Source organism: Numida meleagris, chromosome 12 (genome assembly GCF_002078875.1).
Source record: "Numida meleagris isolate 19003 breed g44 Domestic line chromosome 12, NumMel1.0, whole genome shotgun sequence".
Classification (NCBI taxonomy): domain Eukaryota; kingdom Metazoa; phylum Chordata; class Aves; order Galliformes; family Numididae; genus Numida; species Numida meleagris.
Genome location: NC_034420.1, coordinates 16,296,047 through 16,317,373, shown reverse-complemented (window position 1 = coordinate 16,317,373; position 21,327 = coordinate 16,296,047). Strand labels below are relative to the sequence as shown.

The following is a 21,327-nucleotide window of genomic DNA, read 5'->3' as shown; positions in this document are numbered from 1 at the left end:
TGGGGCAGTGACGCTGCAAGCCCCCAGCCCCATGAGGGAGTCCCATGGAGCATCCCAAGGATCCTCACCCATGGGGCCCTCACCAGCGTCACAGTGCCTGGCCATTGGCCATGGCTGCCTCAGAAGTGCTTTAAAACATCCTTATGGGAGGGTGCATTCAACATGCTGCACTGCTGCGGGAAGCAGAGCCAGCTGACCGTGTCTGCTCAGGGCTGGCTGAGCTCCTGCTGTGTGCTTAGCACGCTAATTGCCTCTCTGCTCATTTGGGGGTGTTGTCAGAGTTCTGCTTTTACTCTCTCTCTTTCTGGGAGGGTTTCAGTCCCTGCCAAGTGTCTCTAAGACGACACGAAGAAATAGCCCTGCTATGTCTCAACCACTTTTCCACCCAACATAGCTGGTGGTTCAGCTCCTGGCTGGTCAAGGGAAAAGTCAGAGGGAGAGCCGCTGATGCTGGCTTGCTGCTCACCCCATTTCCCACCCAGAAAGCAACAATGCCAGTTGAAGTAAATTAATTTAGAAACAGCTTCTCCCAGGCCACACATGCTTTGTAGGTCGCTGGGGGGGTGGGGGCCATTGGGCAGCTCCTGTTTCCGGGCCTAGCTGGGAATGTGGTGACAAAGGCTGCATTTAGCACCACACCGTGGTGGCTGCTTGTGGGAGCTGGCATTGCTCTGCTCGTGCTGGAGATTCAGGAGTTGTCAGTGTCTGCCTTTCAGTGCCAGCATTTGCATGGGCAGCAGGGTAGGGGCAATGGGAGCAGATTTCCCTTCCAGCTGAATCATGTCAACCCAAAATAATTCTGTCAGGATCAGGAGAGAAACTTGGAATTCCCCATCCCAGGATAAGCAAGAGCCAACCAGCTCTGTGTGTCACCACCAAGCTGCTGTGTTTGGGTGTGTTTGCTGTCTCCAAAGATAAGGTCAGGATCCTCAGGTTTTGCAGAACATAAATCCATTCTTTTGCTTTAGGAGAAAAAGAGCACACATCCTCAATACACAAATCCCCATTGTTTTCCACTTGGGTTGCAATGGAAGCATTAAATCTGCTTTCTGACTTTTGTGCCAGTTACTTTGTTCATGCCCAAACTATGTACAGTACAAGCTGGCATCATGCAAAAAAAAAAAAAATACACGTGATGCACAGTGAAACATATTTCTTGCATGCGTAGCCACCGCATGTAGGCAAAATGTGAATTTATGTTCAATTGCGAGGTGAGGTAACACGTACTCCCATTTTACCCAGTTCTGCTTCCTTGGCTAGCGCAGACTTTCCCCTTCGGCGATAATCATTTCACCGCAGCCATGCTGAGCCAAGGCGGCTACCGGAGCGAGAAGGGTTTGTCCCGAGCATCCCCGGCGCTGCGGCTCGGGCCGGGCTCGGGCTGCTCCCTCCCGGCCGCCACGGGAACCGCAGCCTGGAGGCTCCGCTGCTGCGCTGCAGGACCCGCCCTCCCGGACCCCTTCTGTGCGAGATCATCGCAGAGTCACAGACTCTTTTGAGCTGGAGGGGAACTTTAAAGATAATCTGGTCCAACTCGTTGGGATGAACAGGGACATCCGCAGCTGGATTTGGCTGGAGCACCCCCGCTGCGCCAAGCCGGGTGCTGCACGCCTCCTGCGAGCCCAGCAATTAGCGGGTGAGGACCAAGCGCGTGTAACACGCATTGCGTGAGTCAGAGAACGAGGCCCGCCGGGGGGGAAAGGGAGGTGGCGGGCAGCGGGGCGTGCAGGGTCCTGCAGCAGCAGGGATGTGCTCTGGGTAACCCTGGCTACGGCGTGAGGTCCCAGCCTGGTGTGAGCCTGGCCCGGCCCCTGGGGTGCAGACAGTGCCAGGTGACCGAGGCGCACCCAGCCAGGAGCTGACATAGCAGTAGGAATCATATTTAATCCTATGCCACAAAAAAAAAAAAGAGGTGCTTCACTCCCATGAGAGAGGGCTGGTGGGCTGTGCCAACCTCTCATTTCCTGCAGCAAAAATGATTCTTAAAGGAGAGGTAGAAAATGGAAGGCCTTGCACGCTGGGCACCTGGTGGTATTCGCACCAGCTGCAACAAATTGCATTCTTAAAGAAACTGAGCACAAATGGTAGCTTTGCCCAGGGTGTTTCACTTAATATTTGGCTCCTCAAAATCAGTGCATAGGCCACAATGTCAGCATCTGGTCCTCAGCCAATTAAGCATAGCTTTGTCTCTTGGGGCTTGGCTGATTAGAGCAAAGCCATTCTCCTGAGCTCAGGAGGCTCTCGCTGTTTGCACTTGCTGAAGATTTGTCTGCAGGCCAAAATTGTTTTCCTGGTGATGTCTTCCCTGTCACATCCACACGCATAACATCAGCCAAGTTCTGTAGGCTAGAAAGGCAACTGACGATTATTTTAATGATATTTTAATGTGTTTCTTAAATTAGAAAAGACAAAATATATTTTCCTTCTCTTTCACCTCTCCATCCAGCTGGAGAGAAAGCAAAAAAGCCAAGGGACATTTAAAATTTGTACCGCAGGCATCGTAATTTGGCCTCTTTGGTTTAATATTACACGTTTTCATACGTACTCATTTTCTACATTAACCACAGAACTTTGAATCTTCATTAGCCATAATGCCTCAGTTCACTAATTGCTAAGTAGAGCTGAAGTAAATACATATATAACAAGGAGCAGACTGGGAAATATAAACACACAGTTATGCCACCCTAATTACATCAGGAATTTTGAAAATTGCCATAAAGAAACCTCGAATCTGCTAAAATGTTACACTTATATCCTTACAGATACAGAATTACATTTCTTGCCCTTGCAGCTCAAATCCTTTCCCTGTCTGCCTCTTTCTTTCGTTTTTTAATGGCTGATTTTGTAACACAAAGGAAGAACACGCCCCATCCTGGTTTAAGCTCTTGGGTTTGTTCGCATGTGCTCAGAAAATGAGAAGTTGAAAGGCGCTTCCAGCACGCGCCGTGCTGTGCAACCACTGTGGGAGCAGACTCGGGCTCCTGAAGCTGCGCTGGGTCACGCCTTGAAGACGTGGATGATGTCTCCCACCACGGGAGAGGCTGCTCAGAAATAACCCCAACAAGTGCACAGTGCGAGTTTACACACAGAGCTGGAGCATGGCTATATGCAGAAGACGTGCTTCCTCCTTCCAGCAGAAGTGAAAGGAACTCGCTGCTTTATTTAATACCTCCATGCCAGTGTTCACGCTCAGGCATTCATTGTTTACTTATGCTGAGCATACAGCGCACACACTGTGCTGCTCCTGCTGCCTGGGAAGGAATAAAGATCTACTGTTCCAGCCAGCCAAATATTTTTAAAATCCGGTGTCGTGCCAGAAAGGATTTCTGGGGCTCCCAGAGTTACTGCATTTTGCTGGGCAGATGCTGCTGCTCCAGGAGGGCCAGCACTGCTGCAGCACTGAACGGGAACTCAGAAGGAGCTGATAAATTCTCAGAGCTTGCACAAAGCCACCAGATCCTCTGCGTGAGCGCTTCTTGGTCAGCTGGGTTTCCCCTCTGAGGACTGGCAGCCTGGTGCTGTGACGGGCTGGGACCCTTCCCTTCTTCGTAAGGTCCCTTCTGGAGAACTGTCCCAGCTCCCGCACCGAACCCACGCAGGCAGGAGTTACACGCCAGGAGGATAACCACATAAAGCACAGCGACTGCAAACCATCCTCTGCCTCCGGAGAAAGGTTCCATACACATCTGACTGGTTCAAGTTGTTGCTGGGTTTTTTAAGGCTTCTCATCCACTAATTAGTAGTCTCAATAAAATAAAGGTTGAGTTTTGTTTTTTTTTTTTCCATGATCTTGTAATGACTTTTCCCCACATTTCTTAACTACATCTTTCCCTAAACCTAAAAGGAATGATGTGACCGACTGGCCTTTCCTATTTCTGGATTTGATTTATGCTGCAGTCTGCGAAGGAATGACTCAGAGCTGTTCAAGATTGGCCTCATGCGAGGTCTGTGTGCAGGGAGAAAGGTCTGCGTGGCTCAGGACAATCCGCCTCCTCCTCTGTGCTCTCTCCTGGGCTTTATTCTGTGGCAAAACATCCTTCTCCTGCACAAAGCCCCGAGTTAAACCTCTCACAGGTTGCTTTCCAAGCTTTGGCTGGGTGGTTCAGTTGTGCTACATCAAGGCTTTTGTTTCTGTCAGCTGTTAGCAGTGCCATTGCTGCTATGCACTGAACATAAAGCTCTGACAGGTGATGCTCAGTAGCTGAGCTTCCCAGGATCCAGGTGCATCCCTTCTCGCTCTCACCTCAGGGTGCAGTGATGGAGATGGAAGATGCCTGTCCCATGCTGAACCTCGCCGCAGCCATTGGCAGCTCCTGAGGGCTCGGACCACTGCCAGGGCTCTCCCTTGGTGCAGGCAGGGAGCATGGGGTGATTCACTGTCCTGCCAGGCAGGCGTAGCAGAGAGCTGACTCATCTGCTGCAGAGGGATCCGAGCTTTGATTAAGAAACATAAAGCATGGATGTGATATAGAAAATGTTTCACCCTGAGTGGTGCCTCCCGTGCATGTAGGTGATGGGGGGGCTGCATTCCTGGTGCTTTTGCAGTGCTGTCAGCCTCCTTCAGTGCACACCAGCAGATTTAGGAGCAAGATATTCAGGACATCATTTATAAAGCTGCCTCACTCCCCACTCCACCAGTGCTCAGTGAGAGCTGCAGTTTGCATCCCTACATCCCCTAGTACTTTTAGGGGACAGTTTAGAAAATATAATTAAAATATGGGCAGTGTCACTTCAAATAACAGAAGGAGGATCAGAGGTGGCTTTTCCCTTCCCTTTAGCTGGACCCTTTGAATTCTCTGTGGGAGCACTTTTAAATGAGCTGCTCAGACGACTGCTGGTAATTCCTATGTGTGCAGTAGTTTAAATGACCCTGTAAACGTGCAGCTGGGCACGGCTCAGAGCACTGCCAGACTGGCCCTGACTGCACCATAATTACGTGGAGCAGAAATTTGAGCTGTCGGGTTCCTCCCTGTGCTCCTCGTCTCCCCGTGAATCCAGTTTCAGCCTCCCACCTGGCACAGGGACAGCTGGAGCTGCTGCTTGCTATGACAGCCTTTTTCCATGGGAGCGTTTATCTCACATTCATTCTCGTCTGGCTTATCTGCAGCAGAATGTAAGGAACAAATCCCATCCTTTCACTTCTGGTGGCTGCATGTTGGTGTCCCCACATCAGTGTGATCCTGAATACCGCTGCGTACTCAGCAGCATCAGGGCTCAGCACTGAGCAGTGTGAGGACAAGGGGCCATTTGCCCCTTCCAGGAGGACTCTCCTGCAGGTTTGGCTGCTCAAGAAGTGTTCAGAGCAGCAGTTGGTGTGCAGCCAACATCTCTGTGCTCCGCCAGAGGACAATGCCTGAGAGTGCTGACCTCTCAGTGTTTAACACACTGTGGATTTGCTCAGCCTTTGCAGAGCAGCACTGTACGGAGACACCTGAGCCATGCAATGCCATTACAATCCAGCAAGCAGATACTGAGTGAAGCACACTGTGAATGAGTGGAGTGACATGGCATGGCTTTCATGGCCGCTGTGCACTGTGCATCACTTGAAGAGTAAAATGCACTGAAGTCTGTGGCATCAAGGTGGTCATGTCCTGCTGTGCAGCCTTTTTCTTGTGTTTTGGGCTTCTATTCTTGCTCCTCCAGGATCCAATGTGATTTTTTTTTTCATTCATAAAAAACAACAAGGGAAGTGCAACAGGCACACAGCTAAATTTAGAATTTATTTATGTACAAGGTCTTTTTACATGTGTACTTTTTAAAGTACAGTTTCAGAGAGCAATCTGAGCCCCACCGAGGTCAGAAAGAGTTCTGTTACCCAGACACATCCCTGCCTCCTCCGGTCTGACTCAGTGCACTGATTTATGGGAAATACTACACTGCACTATGTAAGTACTCAGAGATAATTTTAATATTTCCTCTGCTAAGGCCTCAGACAGAAAACCTCGAAACATGAGAGACAAGGGGGCATCCAAAAATTCTTGCGTGTGCATCTGGCAGCCAAGCTCTCTGCAGAAGGATTTTGATTCCGCTCTTAGCAAAAGCAATTGAAGCTCTAGCAAGATGCACAGTTCTCTTGTTTTTAAACCAGCTCTCCATGCCACAGCTCTCCAGGTGCCAGCGGGGGCTGTGCTTATGGGAGATCAGCCTGGGCTGCTCGAGTCAGATGTTACAAACCACCTGTGACCCTGCGCTCTCTCTGGCCCTTGGGTGGTAGCAGATCTCTGACTGGCAATCCTCAGCCCCAATCCAGGCAGAAGGGAAATGTCTTTAACCTGACACATGTCCCGCTCCCAGCCAAGGGCATTCTGCACGCTCAGCATTTTCCTGTAAAAAGATTTCAAAGCAAATATAGCTAAAGCAAAAACGGGACTTTACAAGAATAGTTCAACATGGGAGGTAGAACCATTATGGAGTCAAGACTCTTTGTGCTAATGCAACATCAGGTTGTCTGTACACACAGTCAGAAGGACTGCACAGCTGGAGAAAAGACAGATCCCTGTGTTCCCCCTACAAATATACTTTTAGTCTTTTCCACTAAATTAGAGGAAAAAAAAATGAATTTATCCATAACATAATAGCAGAAGTCTGCCATAAAAAATAAGTTAAAAGGGTCAGACCTGGGTTAAAAATTCTGGCTGCGAATCACAGCGTTATCTCTGGAGACTGACATTGTTTGTACAGCGCACTCATATCTGCAGTGCAGCCTCAGTCCTACAGACGCTTCTGTCACTGACAGCAATGCAATCTTTTGTAAACAGATGAGGGAAATTCACTTTGCCTAAATAAATGTTAACGCGCAGCATGTACGCATGCGAGACGTATGGAGTTCTGTAGGAAGTCCTGCTGGCAAGGCAGCTGGGCCTTTTCGTTATGGTTTATGATTTTAGTAGCTGCTAAAAGCTTTGGTGAAATTATATCCGTATGCTGTTTGTTTCCCTAATTCCTCCCTTTCTTTCTGGATTCTGGTAGGAATCATCTCCCAAAACCTGGGTCTTTCAGTCATGTTTCACTGCATTTCTGCTCAGTGCGCGGAGTGGTGATGGAGGAGTGAATCTGGAAAGCAAGATGTTGCTTGTTTGTGCTGCCCTTTAAGCGAGTTTCCGATTCAAGTTATTATTTAGAAGGAGTTATTTTTGGTTAAGATAACTGTAAAGATGATCGGCAGTGATCACTGTTAATTGAGCTGATTGGTAACGACGGCAGTCGCTCTTAATTGGCGACACTTCGCCTCCCTGCCACACCTTGCAGGGGGATGTGGAGAGGGCAAAAGACATCGCATTTCCCATGTACACGTAATGTCAGCTTGGTGAAGCCACCACGAGGCGGGGAGGGGCGGCGGAGGTGCCCTGACACACGCTGTCTGCAGGGCTGCAGCGCAGCAACCCCGTGACGGAGCTTCCGGAGCGGTTTTAGAGAGAAAATGGGACCCGTGGAGCAGGCCCGCGGGCGGGAATTGCCCCAGAGCCGCGATGCGGCCTTCGGCCGTCACTGCCCCTCCGCCGCCCGCCGCAGGGCTGAGGGGAGCGGGGCGGCGCAGCGCGGCGCCTCCACTCGCGGCATTACGGCGCGGGCGGGGCGGGGGGCGCGGCTCGGAGCGCGGCGGCGGCTCAAGAACGGCGGGGCGGCCGGCGGCGGGGAACGGGACCGGGCGGGCCGGGGAGCACCGAGAGGGGCTGTGGTGAGCCGGGGCGGGCGACTGCGGTCCGCTGCTGGGGTGCGGGGCGTTTTCAGGGCCGGGTGCGGCGCTCTTCGGGCCCCCGAGGCCGCCGGTGCCGGGCGGCTCTCGCAGCGCTCCCTCTGCCGCCGGCGGATCGCGGCGGGGCTGGAAAGAGCCAGAACGGCTGCCCGTAAACAGGCGGCGTTGCGGGCTGCGGGCACATGGTAGCGGCGGCTTCGGAGGCGGTGCCCTGCGGACGGCAGTGGCCGGGAGCCGGCGGGTGGCTGTCCCGTGTCCTGCCCGGCGCTGGCCGTGCCGCTCCTCGAGGTCGCCGTGCCGGCTGCTGCTCGGAGCTGCGGCTCTGCGAGGGTTCCAGAACGCGCTTGTTTTGCTCCCAGCTCCTTTCGCTTCCAGCTGGGATTTATTTTCGGAAAGAAATCCTTTCCCTTCGGCCGGCAGGCACGGGTGTGCGCCGAGCAGCGGCAGAGACGGTCACGGAGTCACCGAGGTTGGAGGAGATCTCAGATCCCTGCCCCGACTGTCAGCTGCCCCTGGGGCCGGGCGTTAGGGAGTGGGGCTCAGGGAGCTCCCCCATAACCTGGAGGCGGAGGGCGGGCGTGCAGGCCGTGCTCGGAGTCCTCGGGCAGCATCTTCCCCTGGTGCGGCTTTCCCAGGAGATAAACGTGTAACAAAACCTCCTGTCCCTTGGCTTTGTAGTGCTTTGTTGTGAAAGTGAAGCGGCTCTGGAAGGTCACACAGCCATCTTCTCCAGGCAGGTGCTGCAGCTCACTGGCGTCAAGGACTTTGGGAATACAGGTATGTTGTAGATACATAACAAAACCAATAACTGCTGCTCTGGTTTCTCAGGTGGAATGCTCCCTGGGAACTGTGAATTGCCATTGCTGTGACTCTAAGGGACAAGAGTTCTGCTTGTGCTATAATTTAGTGAGATTCGTGTTTGAATGTAGCTCGGTGCAGGAAGTACAAGCCATGAACATGGTCGTGCATTTCAGACTGTAACAGCAGGGGGAGCATGATTTACCGCTCAGCTGAAGAAGTTTTTCATCCTAGATTTAAATCCGGAATCAAGTCTGTTTATAATATCCATGCTGTGCATATTGGCAAGCTTCCGAAGAAGTGAGCTGTAAACATAGATATCTTTCCTCTGACTGGGCCTGATTTTTGTGTATGGCTCTCTGTATGTCTGAGGAGGAAGAACGCTGGCTATGTCAGGAGGCCTGTTCTAGGGTGAGCTGAGATTCTGCCCCACATCTGAGCTTAATTCAGTTGTTGTTCCTAGTGGGAAGGAGTATCCTTCTGATCATAGATGTGTCATTTAAAAAAAAAATATCTTTCTGAGGGGAGAAACTTTAATGTAACATGAACATATGGAAGGCAGTCCTAAGCGTTGTGATGTACTAAAACTATGGGCTTTGTGCAGTAAAATGCAATCTGGAATTTAATGCTGAAAAACATATTCCAGTGGGAGAAGAGAGTGTGTTGTCCTGCTCATGTCTTCACCAACAGTGCAGGGTTTGGCTTCAGCTGCATCGTGTATGATGAGCTTGCATATGCTGCAGAGTAAAGTGCAGACAGACTTGCTGCACTCTAGATCAGTGTGAATTTTGTTGTCTTCTACAATGCTGAAGAAATATTTTTGCTATAGTTTAAAAAAGTGGAAGCTGCTCTGGATGCTTATGCTTTCTGAAGGTAGTATAGGTAAGATTACACAGGGCATTTTACATTTCAAAAAAAAAAAAATGCATGCAGTTTTGCATAGACATACTGTGTCCTTGTCAGTGCGTGCAAATGAGCAACTTTTCCTTTTTTCCTTTTGGCTTGCCATGAAAAGTACAAGGAAATCATGTTTTGTTATTTGTTAGGCAATTATAATTGTTTTCAGATGCATATTAAGCCCTTTGGCAAGAAAGGTGGTGATGTAGGCATAAGCTGCTTTGAACAGAAAACTCAGTGTACTGGAGGAGGGAACTGGGGAAGCAATTATTTGGTGATCCATAAGGAGAAAAGAACTTGCTTGTGAGGTGTCATGTAACATCAGAAGGAAGCAATGTCTTTTCTCTCCTTCAGTGTGACCAGGTTCTAGCTGTTTTAGGGGGGTAACTGCATGCTGCACTGATGGTATCAGTAATCCTGGTGTGAGGTTCAAATTGTGTCTGGGTGGGACCCTGATAAGCACTTGATTTCATACTTCCTGGGTCAGGGGAGTGGTTGGATGTCGGAGCACCTGATTGCAGCTAGATAATGGATTTGGGCCCTGAATAATTTCTCAGTTGTCTGCTAGCAGTGAAGATTTGCTCTATTAAGATAAAATTAATGTTTCCTCACTATTTAATCATTTTAATTAGTTTTAGAGCTGCTATCATGTGCCAAGGATCTGCTGGCTGCAAGACTTGCTTCTATGAGCTGGATGTTTTTATGGCTGCTTTTCTTGTAGCAGCATTAAGAGAAACTCTTTACAACAATCCTGAATGCATTTACAACTCAGTCCATTTTCTGGCTTGAGATATGTTAGGAATCTAGCACGTTTTGGTTTGTACTGTTGTATTTAAATATGATTAGCCTTGTATGTAGCCATCAAGACTAATGGCAAGTTGTTGACCAATTTTGAAGCCCCTTGCCTTGTAGAGAGTGACGGGGATGGAGCGCTTCTTGCTGCGTCTGTAGGTCACGGGCACTGGGTGTAGAGCACTGGCATTTGGAGAACGCTGGCTCATCCAAGAGTCCAGCCTCAAATTGCTGTTTGAAGATGGACCGTTCTTCAGAGCCTGGCATGTGGACCTCAGCTGTGTATGCACCAAGAGCCCATCTGTGGCCTGAGGTGGCTTTGAAATAGTGACTTGCTTGTTACACTGCCCCATGGTATGTTAAATTTAGATACAGTGGGGAAGCACTATTTGAGCAGTGGTTTTCCAGGTCTGTTTAATAGCATAGGCAAGCACAGAAGAAGAGTCCGGCTGTGACTCTGATTTGTGGATGCAAAACTGATAATCCCAGCAGGCGCGCAAATAACTTCTGTAGGTTGGGTCCACGTTCTTATATCTTGTCGAGAATTTTTAGTGCGTTTCATAAAGAACTCAGTCTAACTTGTGGAGAAAAATTCCGCCCTGGTCTATTTGGTCTAGAAGAACTTTTTCCTGCAGCCAGTGCGCACTGCAGCCTGACGGTACTCTTTCCAGTGGGAGCAATGATTCATTGAGGGCTTACACTCCTGAGAAGTGTTTATACAGTATCCATTTGGTTGGCTTTTTGCGCTGCTGGCTGGGCACCTCGAAGGGGAGGAAAGGAGTAAAGCACATAAAGTTGCTGTATGTGGAGTTGTTCAGCTCTTAGTCTCACTGGAAGGGCTTCTTGTTGCAGTGAGAGCAGTCCCATGGGTTGGGCAGTGGTGCACGTGCTCATCTCCAAGGAGCATAACACATTAAGGCATCTGTGCTCTTAACACAGCATATGCTGCCTGCTCTCAGTTCCTGCGTGGTTTTTTAACTGAGGCTGAACTGAGCCTAGTGAACCTGTATGAGTCTTCTGAAATCTGTTGCAGAGCAACGTAGCTGCTCTCACTGGAATAAAAAGAAATCCTAAAGTCACCTGTCTGGATAACAGACATGCCATGTTGAAGATGCTGCTGAAAAAAGCCAGGAGTGCGGGCAGTACTTGTCCTACAGGTCTCTTATCTATGGAGTTCAGGCATTTCAGTGCAACTAAGTTCTTCCATCCTCCAGGGGAAGCAGACTGGCTTTATTAGTGTCTTGGTCCTGGTTATTGAGGTGGGAGGTGCTAATACCCCTTCTGGCTCTGTTCTGTGTTAGCAGATGGCCTGGCTATAGTGCAGGGAGGAAGCCATGCACACGTGTGTGTATGCACATGCTCTTGTGCTCTCCAAGACTGTGTCTATGACATCATTCCTGGTCTCCTGTAATTCATTATTTCTTGCTGGTTTTTTGAATAACAGCTGTGAAAAGAATGTATACAAACAGTTTGAAAGTCCTATGGCCAGGTGTCTGCTTCTTCCAGCAAGAGCTGGTTTGTGTTTACTGAGGGTTTCTGTTTATTGACTCAAGAAAATCTGAGTAGGATGGCAAAGCTGTTAAAGATATGCTGTAAAGACAAGCTGCTAGCTGTAGTAAGTGTTCTTCTTGGCAGATATCCTGAGCCATGAGCGAACACGGTGGGGAGGGGCAGGGAGAAAGCAAGAGTTGTGTTGTTTGAACTGGAAAGCTCCCTCGTGATTGTTTTGCCAGGCTTTGTGTAGCGTGTCCAAAAAACCACTCTGTGAGACAAGAACAGACCATGCAGATGGACAATTCTGGCTGAATGTATCCAAACTGATGAACTTCCCAAGTACTCTTGAGTCGCTATGCTTTCTGCTATATCACTTATAGTGGCTCTTAGAGTTGGCAGACCTCTGTGTGGTACTGTTCATTCAGCTTCACTTGGTTCTCACGTTACCCATGTACTCGTTCTGAACGAGCTTAAACAAATCACTTGGGAATATGTGGTTTGCAGGGGGGTGAGAAACAGCGCTGTAAGTAGTCTTCTGCATTCCCTGTTCTGAGACACTGTTTTCCTGCTTACTCATGCTTGCAAACTGTTGTGGTAAGTATGTCTGATTTCTCAAGTAGAATTGTAAGGCAATCAAAAGAAAAATGTAAGAAATATCTTGCAGTGTGGTAATACATAGCAGAGCTATATGTCATGTTCTCAGTGATGTTGGTGTGCTTGTTGGTCGTGTCTGTGTACCAAGGAGCTTGGATTAGGGGTTAGGACTCCTATCATACTGCATTCTTGAAAAATGAAGAAAGGAAAGGCACTGTCCACCTGCCACCTCCTTCTATCATCTTCCTTTTGTTGCAGTGTGGGGGTGTTGGGAGAGGTCCTCTGGTGGCTGTTCTGCTTGCTGAGCAGCAGCCTTGGAAATCCAGAAGTCATAAAGGCTGTGCCCAGAGTCCATAGTATTGGGATGATGTATTTTGAATGAGCGGAGTTGGAAATTTTCGCTTTAAACTTTTCCAGCATTTGCTGCCACTTCTGCTCTACAAAATGTGTTATTTATTTGGCTTTCTCACTATTTGTATTTCTCGACAGTTTTTATATGACTGTTTCCTCGCATGTCTGTGAGCCTGACCGTTTGATTGAGACATTATTGCTGCTGGAAGGTGATACAACTCTTATTTTCCAGGTTTGAGCTTTCTAGAAGATGAAGCCCTGGCTGCGGTTGGTGTTCTTTACCAGCGTTTTCTTGATCTGGCATACAGAAGCAGAGTTCTTCACTTCAATAGGTACGGAAAGAACCAATGCGCAGTGTTACGATGCAACTAATGTGACTGCCAAAACTGTTAAACTTGACGGATGAATCATATGACTGTCCTTGTATGGCCCTATCAAACACTGGCTTCATCAGGGAGAGCAACATTTTGACATCCTTGGTGCTATTCTGCATTGCAGGTTTTGTATCAGTGGAAATTGTTCACACTTGGTTGGCTCAGCACATTATGACTAACACGATACAAGTTTCTCTGGGGACTTTGAGTAAAAGAAGACAATCTCTGTGTTTTATTAAGAGCTGTGCATCTGCTGTTTTGAATGCAGCACAAAACTTATGCTAAAAAGCCTCATCCTGAGGTGCTGATTTTATGCAGAGGACTTCCATGGTAAATATGTGAACTATTCTTTCACAAAATCTGACATTTCCTATCTTCTACGAAAGCCGGATTTAGGAATAGGAAGGAAAAATATCTCCTCTACCCTTTCTGTTTTTGTAAGACTTCAGTAAATCCTGACAAATTCATATTGCTACCAGTCTTGAAAATAGATTGATTTGATGAAATTCTAGTTCTTGTGTCCTAACAGCTGTGATTAACTGTGTATGATTGTGGTAGATCCTAAAAATAAGCACAAGCCGAATTCTGCAGTGACTTGGTCTAGTATTTTCCTGTGGAATAGTGTGCGTAATCCCCCCTCATAAAGATAAGAGATGATTGCATCTGGCTGCCCTCAACTTTGAGCTCAGCAAAGTGGTGCTTCTGAATAGTAAAACTCCAGACTCCTGCTTGCTTATTTTGCACTAATGTATGGAATTTATCAGCCAGAGCAAAGCAGTGGTGTTGGGAGCACATATTCCCCGTGCTCCGAAGTTGACTAAATAGTGCTTACCTCTATGGCCATTATCTGGTTGTCTTTTTTCCTAAGCTAAGCATAAAAGTTACTGTGAAGGACCACCTTCTCTGTACACTTGCCCATTTCTGGACCTTTCTTATCTCTGGAAAAAGAACATCTTGCTTTCGCCTTTTCTGCTTAATTATGCCTCACTATTAATTACTTTGGAATGCTGAAACTAAAGCTTTTGCTGTGTAAATCCATTGGGTCTTTCGTTATTGGTCTTTGAGAAGCAAAGTTTGTCATAGCACTTCAGATGGATATGCTGGCAATTCTCTAATGCTAATGAGAAGAGGCTTTGTCAGTCTATAAACATCAGTCTTAAGTTCCTCCTTAATGTTAGGTTGTGTTTCCACGGATACCAGTATTGAAAAGCTGTAATTTTAAATGAGTCAAATGGTAGAGTAGTAGCTGACTGGTGTGACCTCATTTCTGTTCATGTGCTGAGCAGATGGTATGACAGCTATCTGGATCTTCTGTTGCTTTGAATCTGTAGCTTCATTAATGTCAAACCTTTATTTTGATCATCTGGCATATAATCACAATAGTAAAGTAATTTGGAGGTGGTTAAAAAATGAGGCTACAAAGCTACATGAACTATTGAAGTTGAGGTTTTAAAGCCTCTTGAAGCATTTAAGTATCAGACTTGTATGTGTAATAGAGCTGAGAAGCTTTCAGACTTGAGTGTGCACCTTTAATTTGTCTGTTCTTAAAGGGGCTGCAGCATCTGAGGTCTCTGTTGCTGCTGGGGAACTTCTCATAAGTGTGATTAACACTTGCTTATATTCTGTTTTCAGGTCAAATGACAGATCTGATTTATGCAGAGAAGGACTTGGTACAGTCTTTGAAAGAATACATCCGAGCAGAAGAGACCAAGTTGTCCCAGATTAAAAGGTAGGGGGAGAGGTTTGCATAATGAAGAGGGGGAACAAAATGTATAACCTGTTGTGTTCAGTTACAGCACACCTTCCTGTTCTGCTTAGCACTTCCCCAATAAAAATAATGAGAGTATAAGTAGTGCTCCCATAGAGAAGACACTGATGTCAAACAGGAGGCTTATCTGCATGAGTAAAATGCCCGTGGATGCATTGCTCTGGGTTACCTGCTGTAAGCAGTGCACAGCTCACGTTATCCTGGTGCCTCAGATCAGTTACAGGCTCTTGCTGACAACAGCCTCCTTAGAAAGGCTGTTAATACCTGCCTAGCTAAAAGTAATACCTAGCAGGACGTGATACCAGAACGGTCTGAGGTCCAGGTTTGTAGGAGCTGTGTGCCTGTAATTGGAGCCATGCTTTCCAAAGACTTTCTGGACTCCAGATGGTATCTGGCAGCTTGATCTCCCTTTGGGATTGTTGGGTGGGGATAGGGTTATGAAACAGTGAAATGATCCAAATTCCTTGTCACTTCTGTACACAAATATTTATTTCTTGAAAAGTTGCCCTTCTTCAGAAGAAACATCTCATGTTCAAGTTTGTTTAGGGAGAATGCGAGTTCAATCTATGTAAAGCTTTTTAAAGCAGCAGAAAAACATTTCCATATGTCAGATTTCTGTTTGAATGTGTTAAATTTTCAGATGATTTGGTTTTTTTCTATATTGGTAAGCAAGAGTATATTTCAGCTGTCACAACACTTGAGCTCTAGTGTCTGAAGGATATGCTCTGTAACAGAGATGCTGAATTTCATCATTTGAATATGGTGACATTTCTCAAATTGCTTTCTATGTAAAGAGATGTTTGATTCTAAATTCTGCTGTGAACAGAGTAAAACTTAATGCTACTTTGCAAAATAAACACTGGATGCAATGAAAGCTGATGTTTTTTTTTGACAAAAGCAGTGTATGTGAGACATGTTAAAACATGTCATTAATCTGATATCTCTGCAAAGGGCACTCATCTTGCTTTGTTGCAACATCATGATGCACAGAATAAGCTGGGCAGTCTGGCAGTATGTGCCAGTGCCTGTATAAAACTCCTTACAGCCATAGTTCATTCATGGCTTGCTGTTAGACTCAAAGGGGATTTCTAATGTTTGGTTATTAGCTTATCTCAGCAACGTTTTTCTTCTGAGTTATGGAGAGAGGCTGGCCAGATGCTTGTCATAAGGGATAATATGAATTTGCACATATTTGAGATAGATAAATGGTGCTTTTTATTATTTTTCTGAAGTGCAATATGCTGAAAACTGATGGCTAAGGCTCATTGCAGGAGAGATGAATGTCTACTGAGATTTAAATTAATAGGCATGGAAATAAATCTCTTTGAAAAGAGATATTGTGATTTAAAAAAAAATCAATGAACTTCACTTTATCCTTGTGAAGTTAAAAGCTTCACAGCTGGTTACAATAGCAAAAGCAGCAGTAAGTTGGTTCTAGCTGTGTAATTAGGATGACTTCAGAAGGAAGACATGCATTCAGGAATTGTTCTCAGACTGAGGCATACAATTCTCTTTCCAGCTGGGCTGAGAAAATGGATGTGCTGACAAGCAAATCCACTTCGGATCCGGAAGGGTACCTGGCCCACCCTGTGAATGCATATAAGCTGGTGAAGCGTTTGAATACTGATTGGCTGGAATTAGAAAACCTGGTTCTTCAGGACACAACAAATGGTAAAGTGTTGCAGGGGAGGTGTTGGTGGGAGGTCCCCTTGCAGCACAGTTGCTTCCCCTCCTGTTCTGGAAGCTGCAGACTCAGCTGTGGCTTAAATACTGTTGCTAATTTGGTTTGGAACTTAAGTTAATGATTGGCCTCTTGCTTGCTGGTTGACCAAGTGGTGAAACTTGCTGCTTGAATGGGGCAGTCAAGATTCAAAGCTGTTACTTGTCATAGGCACTTAACGTTTGGTTTGCTTGTGTAGTTTGCAGCGAGGAGGAGAATAGGATGTACTGAAGTGGCCAGCAGTTGTCAGCTGTTTTATGTCTTGTCTTGAGTTATATATTCCTCTGTGTAACAGCTTACTCATCTTACTTCCCAATCTGCTGCCTCTGTAAGTGGTCATTTTTGACCATGTTGATCAGTAGATAAGAATCAAAATGAGATCTGTACTGAATTGGTAAAGGAATTTTTGTTATTGTCAGTAATTATGTGGCACAAGTAAGTGTATCGATGGTTATTTCTCTTGGCACTTGCTCATTAACTCTGTTTCTTATAATGGAACAGAAAGTGATATTTGTATAAATGAAGAGCCTAATGAGAGGCTTTAAATCTAGTTAATTTGAATCTTAGAATTTAAAAGTGAAGCAGACATTTCTCCTGTGTTAATCTATACTGAACTTATTCAAACCACTGAAGTAACATCTTTTCCTTTTAATATGAAGGCTTTATCACAAATCTCACAATTCAGCGTCAGTTTTTTCCAACTGAAGAGGATGAGACAGGGGCTGCCAAGGCTCTGATGCGCCTGCAGGACACATACAAACTGGATCCTGAAACACTCTCTCGAGGGAACTTGCCAGGCAAGTGCACAATGGTCTCCTCTGCTTTAAAGAGAAGCAAACAGTAACACCTTCAAACTCTCCAGAAGTCATTTTGAGTGGAAATGACGGACTGTGGTTCTGAAATTGTGTGGCTCAAGCAGTAGAAGTTGCATTTGCTTTCTCATTTTGAGAATGGCCTTGAGGTTTTCTCTTTCTAGCCAGGGAGCGATGATCTGCGGTGACCAGCTCAAGTAGCATGGTTTTTATTTCTATTAATTTAAAGGGAAATCTGTTTTGTGTGTTTTTTTTGTAGCCTCTGTACCAGAACTACAAAGCCACTCTTGCTTGTGCTGGTCACTGTGTAGGCAAATGACATGGTTGTTTCCCTGAGAACTTATGAGCTGAGGAAAGGAGATGCTCCCTAATTCACCGCTGAGGGCTTTCTGCAGGGGGTGGTTCTCTTCTTGTTCTTCTCTTTATCTGTGAAATGAAGACTAACAGCATTTACCACAAAGTTATTTTCAAGACTAGATAAATCTACTGTGAAGTCATATCTGTGCACCTGATCTGAAGCAACTGGAGATCTGTACACAACTGAACCTAGGCTGCCTAAATAACAATCAGCTTGTTTATGCACAAATATACCTCTCACATAAAGAGCAAACAAGATAGCATGGCACATAGCCAGACCTTTCTGATCATCTAACCATATTAACTCAGTTTCTGTTGAGTCTGCTAAGCTTTCAGTCTATCTTGCCTTTGTCTGCAACAGAAGGCAGAGGAGCTTAACAGTAATTTGTTAAACTTCTCTTGGTTTCCAAGCAGATGAATGCCACAATGATGATTGAATGTAATTTTCAATTCCTGGAGGTGATCAGTTTAGTATGAAATGTAAAACATTGTCAGTGCATTCTTTAAAAGATGTTTTGGATGATAAATTTGTGTATTTACTGGTATTTCTCAATGTGTCCCCATATACTTGAGGGCAAGGATGCTTCTGTGCAGATTGTTTAAAGATCTTTTTTGTTATTAGGAACAAAATATAGATCGTCATTGACAGTGAGTGACTGCTTTGGTATGGGCAAGACTGCTTACAATGATGGCGACTACTATCACACAGTACTCTGGATGGAACAAGCCTTAAAACAGCATGATGAGGGGGAGGATACTACAGTCAGCAAAGTGGAGATCCTAGATTATCTCAGCTATGCTGTCTTCCAGTTTGGAGACTTACACAGAGCCATGGAGCTTACAAGGCGCCTGATATCCCTTGGTAAGAACAAAAGACCCACTGTTCTAGTACTGAGAAGGAGTGCCAGCAACAGCCAAGAACAGTCATGGCCTGTACTTATGGATGAGCTGACTGGAAGGATTTTCTGCCAGATGACTTGTAAATAAATATAGTTTATGGAGAAAAGCCTACTTGTGCATGAAACATCTTCAGCAAGCCATCCTGTAGTCCATGCTGTTATTGCTTGAAACCTAACTGTCTGTCTGACCACTGTACCTGTATCTTCTGGTGTACTGTGAAGTGTCTGGTAATGGTTAATGCCTGGGTTTGAGGGTTCCAGTAGAGATCAAGGCTGCCATGGGCTCAGGCAGAGTACTACCTCTTCTGTCAAATTCTACTGACTTAATATTTCTCTCTATATTTTTCTGTGCAGATGCTCTTTGATGTTAGATAGTTTCTTTGCCTGAGATCTTAGTGTAATTTTCTGAGTAGATAGACCATAGATGGAATTTCCTGAGACCTGGTTTTATCTGTGGTCTGTTTCTAGGTTTCTTTTGAGTAAGTAAATAGGCGCTCCTTTAAATACAGCTCTGCCTGCTACTTATGTTGGGAAGGTTTATTTTCTCCAGTTAATATCTTCTGACTGAAATATTTGCACGGTTTTTAAATCAGCTGTGATTCTTAATCTAGATGCTGGCTGCATCCTGTGTGTGAGTGAAGAGTTTTATTAGCAGGGAGGAGAATGGGAAAGATCGATAACTTCTGCAGACACTGGAATTCATAGATTAAAATTTACAGGAGTGACTGTACTGAATCTAGTTCCCTCTGCACTAATACATAGCACTGATAGCACAATGCAAATCCTTATCAGCACCAAACAGTGGAACAGACTTGGCAGTACCTTGTGGGAGCTGTAGCTTCCTTTGCTCTGGGCTAACCTTTATCTAGCCAATATTAGCCTGTGCTCCAAGGGGTGGTTACTTCAGTGGCCATCTGGGTTGTTAAATAAGAGACATGGGGAGCTTGGGAAGGTCAAAAGCAGGAAAAAAAGCGTTGTAGGTGCTAGTGTCCAGAAACACTTAGTGGTGAACTGGGACTTGTTCCTTCTTAGTTGTGCTTGGTCAACAGTAATAGATGTTTAAAGCCATCTATTGATGGCATTTATTGGTTCATATCAACAGCAGTAATCACTAATGATAAGTCTAATGTGTTTCGGAATACCTCTGGTATAGGCACGAACAAATGGATGCTGTAGGTAAGCTGGTAAGTGGTAATGCTTAACTTCTGAGCTTCCAGACTTTACAGGAAGCCTTTGAGGCTGAAGTTTGTGGCTGGGGCTCCACTGCAGTACTGTGCTAAAGCCTGCTTGTGTACTGCAAGTGAGAGGTATGGTGGAGAAGGGTGCTGAAAGTAAACTAGCTTGATCTCTTGTGGTCTGCTTCTCCTGGGTGGAACTAGGCAGATAGTATTTGAACAACGGGAGGGTTGTGATGACCAAAATTTTTTTCCACTCGGAATTGCATGTTTTGTGATGGATGTTTTCAGAAATGACTGCAGAAGAATGCCTAGCTTCCCTTTGCAAAGACAAACAGGAACCAGTGCATTTGGTTGCTTGATGGTGCTCTGGGAAGGAGGGAATTATTGCTGAATCTTGATGCAAAGACTTCCTTGTAACTTATACAATTTCAGGAATTGTTAATACTAGTTCTCTTTTTTTCCCCAATGAAGACAGTACTCATGAGAGAGCAGGCAGTAATCTGCGGTACTTTGAGAAGCTGCTGGAGAAGGAGAGAGAGAAGTCCTCAAACAAGACAGTTGCAGCAACAGAACCAGTGGTGCAAAGTGGTGCCTATGAGAGACCTCTTGACTACTTGCCGGAGCGTGATATCTATGAGGCCCTCTGTAGAGGTGAAGGGGTGAAAATGGTAAGAGAAAGGTAGAGCTTTTCTGACTGTACAGCCTTTGTGTAAGGATAGTCAATGTGTTAAGCTGTGTAAGAAAAACAAAATGTAATTGTCCGGTCTGAGGCTTGGCACTTATGTCTCAGCCTCTGTCTTAACCTGTTTATCCTGTACAGAACACCTCTCAACTTGTTCTTTGCAAAGGCTGTTGAGAATTGAGTCTCTCAGCAGTTTGTCTATTCAGTCATTTCAATTGCTGGCTGTATTGATACAGTAGGGGCTTTTTCCACTGAGAACTAGTTATGTTTTGCCACTGTTATGGAGTCACCTTTTGTGCATCTTGATGGGTCCTTCTGCAGTGACCATACTGACCTGCCAGTCTCTGGTACTTAATATTTTTAGTGCAGGAAGAAATGAATTTATTTCCTTTGCATAGTTGAAATTAGAAGAACCAGATGTTTTTTACAGCCAAGCTTTGTATATTTATTGAATCTGAATTTGTAGCTTATTAGGATTTCTCTCTGAGAGACTAGTGCTTCAGATCTTTTTAGTGGCATCTTGAGTAGCATGTTTTTATTCACAACAAATATCAGGATCACTGCTGCGTACCTCTGACACTAGCTGTGTGCTGACAGCTTTTGCTAGTGCTTGTGGAACAAGACATGCTTTTTTTTTCTTGCCTGTTTTTTAAAATTTATGAATAGTGGTTGAGCAAACAATGCATTTTACTTAGTGCCTTGTTTCAGACGCCTCGGAGGCAGAAAAGGCTTTTCTGTAGGTACCATGATGGAAACAGAAACCCACATCTGCTCATAGCTCCCTTTAAAGAAGAAGATGAATGGGATAGCCCTCATATTGTACGCTACTATGATGTCATGTCTGATGAAGAAATTGAGAAAATTAAACAGCTGGCAAAGCCAAGGGTAAGTTTCCCTTCATCTCACTGACTGCTG

The 21,327-nt window shown here is 45.8% G+C and overlaps 1 protein-coding gene across 6 annotated transcripts in view; it reads left to right on the top strand.

Annotated features, from left to right (window-relative positions):
- Nucleotides 7,561–21,327, top strand: part of P4HA2 (prolyl 4-hydroxylase subunit alpha 2) — a 23,730-nt gene continuing 9,963 nt past the window's right edge. For 3 of the 6 annotated variants that reach the window (XM_021410419.1, XM_021410418.1, XM_021410420.1), the window contains exons 1-9: nucleotides 7,562–7,678; nucleotides 8,375–8,473; nucleotides 12,855–12,954; nucleotides 14,629–14,725; nucleotides 16,284–16,435; nucleotides 17,144–17,281; nucleotides 18,276–18,515; nucleotides 20,202–20,398; nucleotides 21,121–21,297. In XM_021410419.1, the coding sequence (XP_021266094.1) occupies nucleotides 12,873–12,954; nucleotides 14,629–14,725; nucleotides 16,284–16,435; nucleotides 17,144–17,281; nucleotides 18,276–18,515; nucleotides 20,202–20,398; nucleotides 21,121–21,297 (1,083 nt within the window). In that variant the 5' untranslated portion in view covers nucleotides 7,562–7,678; nucleotides 8,375–8,473; nucleotides 12,855–12,872. Of the gene's footprint in view, nucleotides 7,679–7,856; nucleotides 8,166–8,374; nucleotides 8,474–12,854; nucleotides 12,955–14,628; nucleotides 14,726–16,283; nucleotides 16,436–17,143; nucleotides 17,282–18,275; nucleotides 18,516–20,201; nucleotides 20,399–21,120; nucleotides 21,298–21,327 lie in introns of those variants that run through there. The other 3 variants (XM_021410416.1, XM_021410421.1, XM_021410417.1) reach the window with 2 other exon arrangements.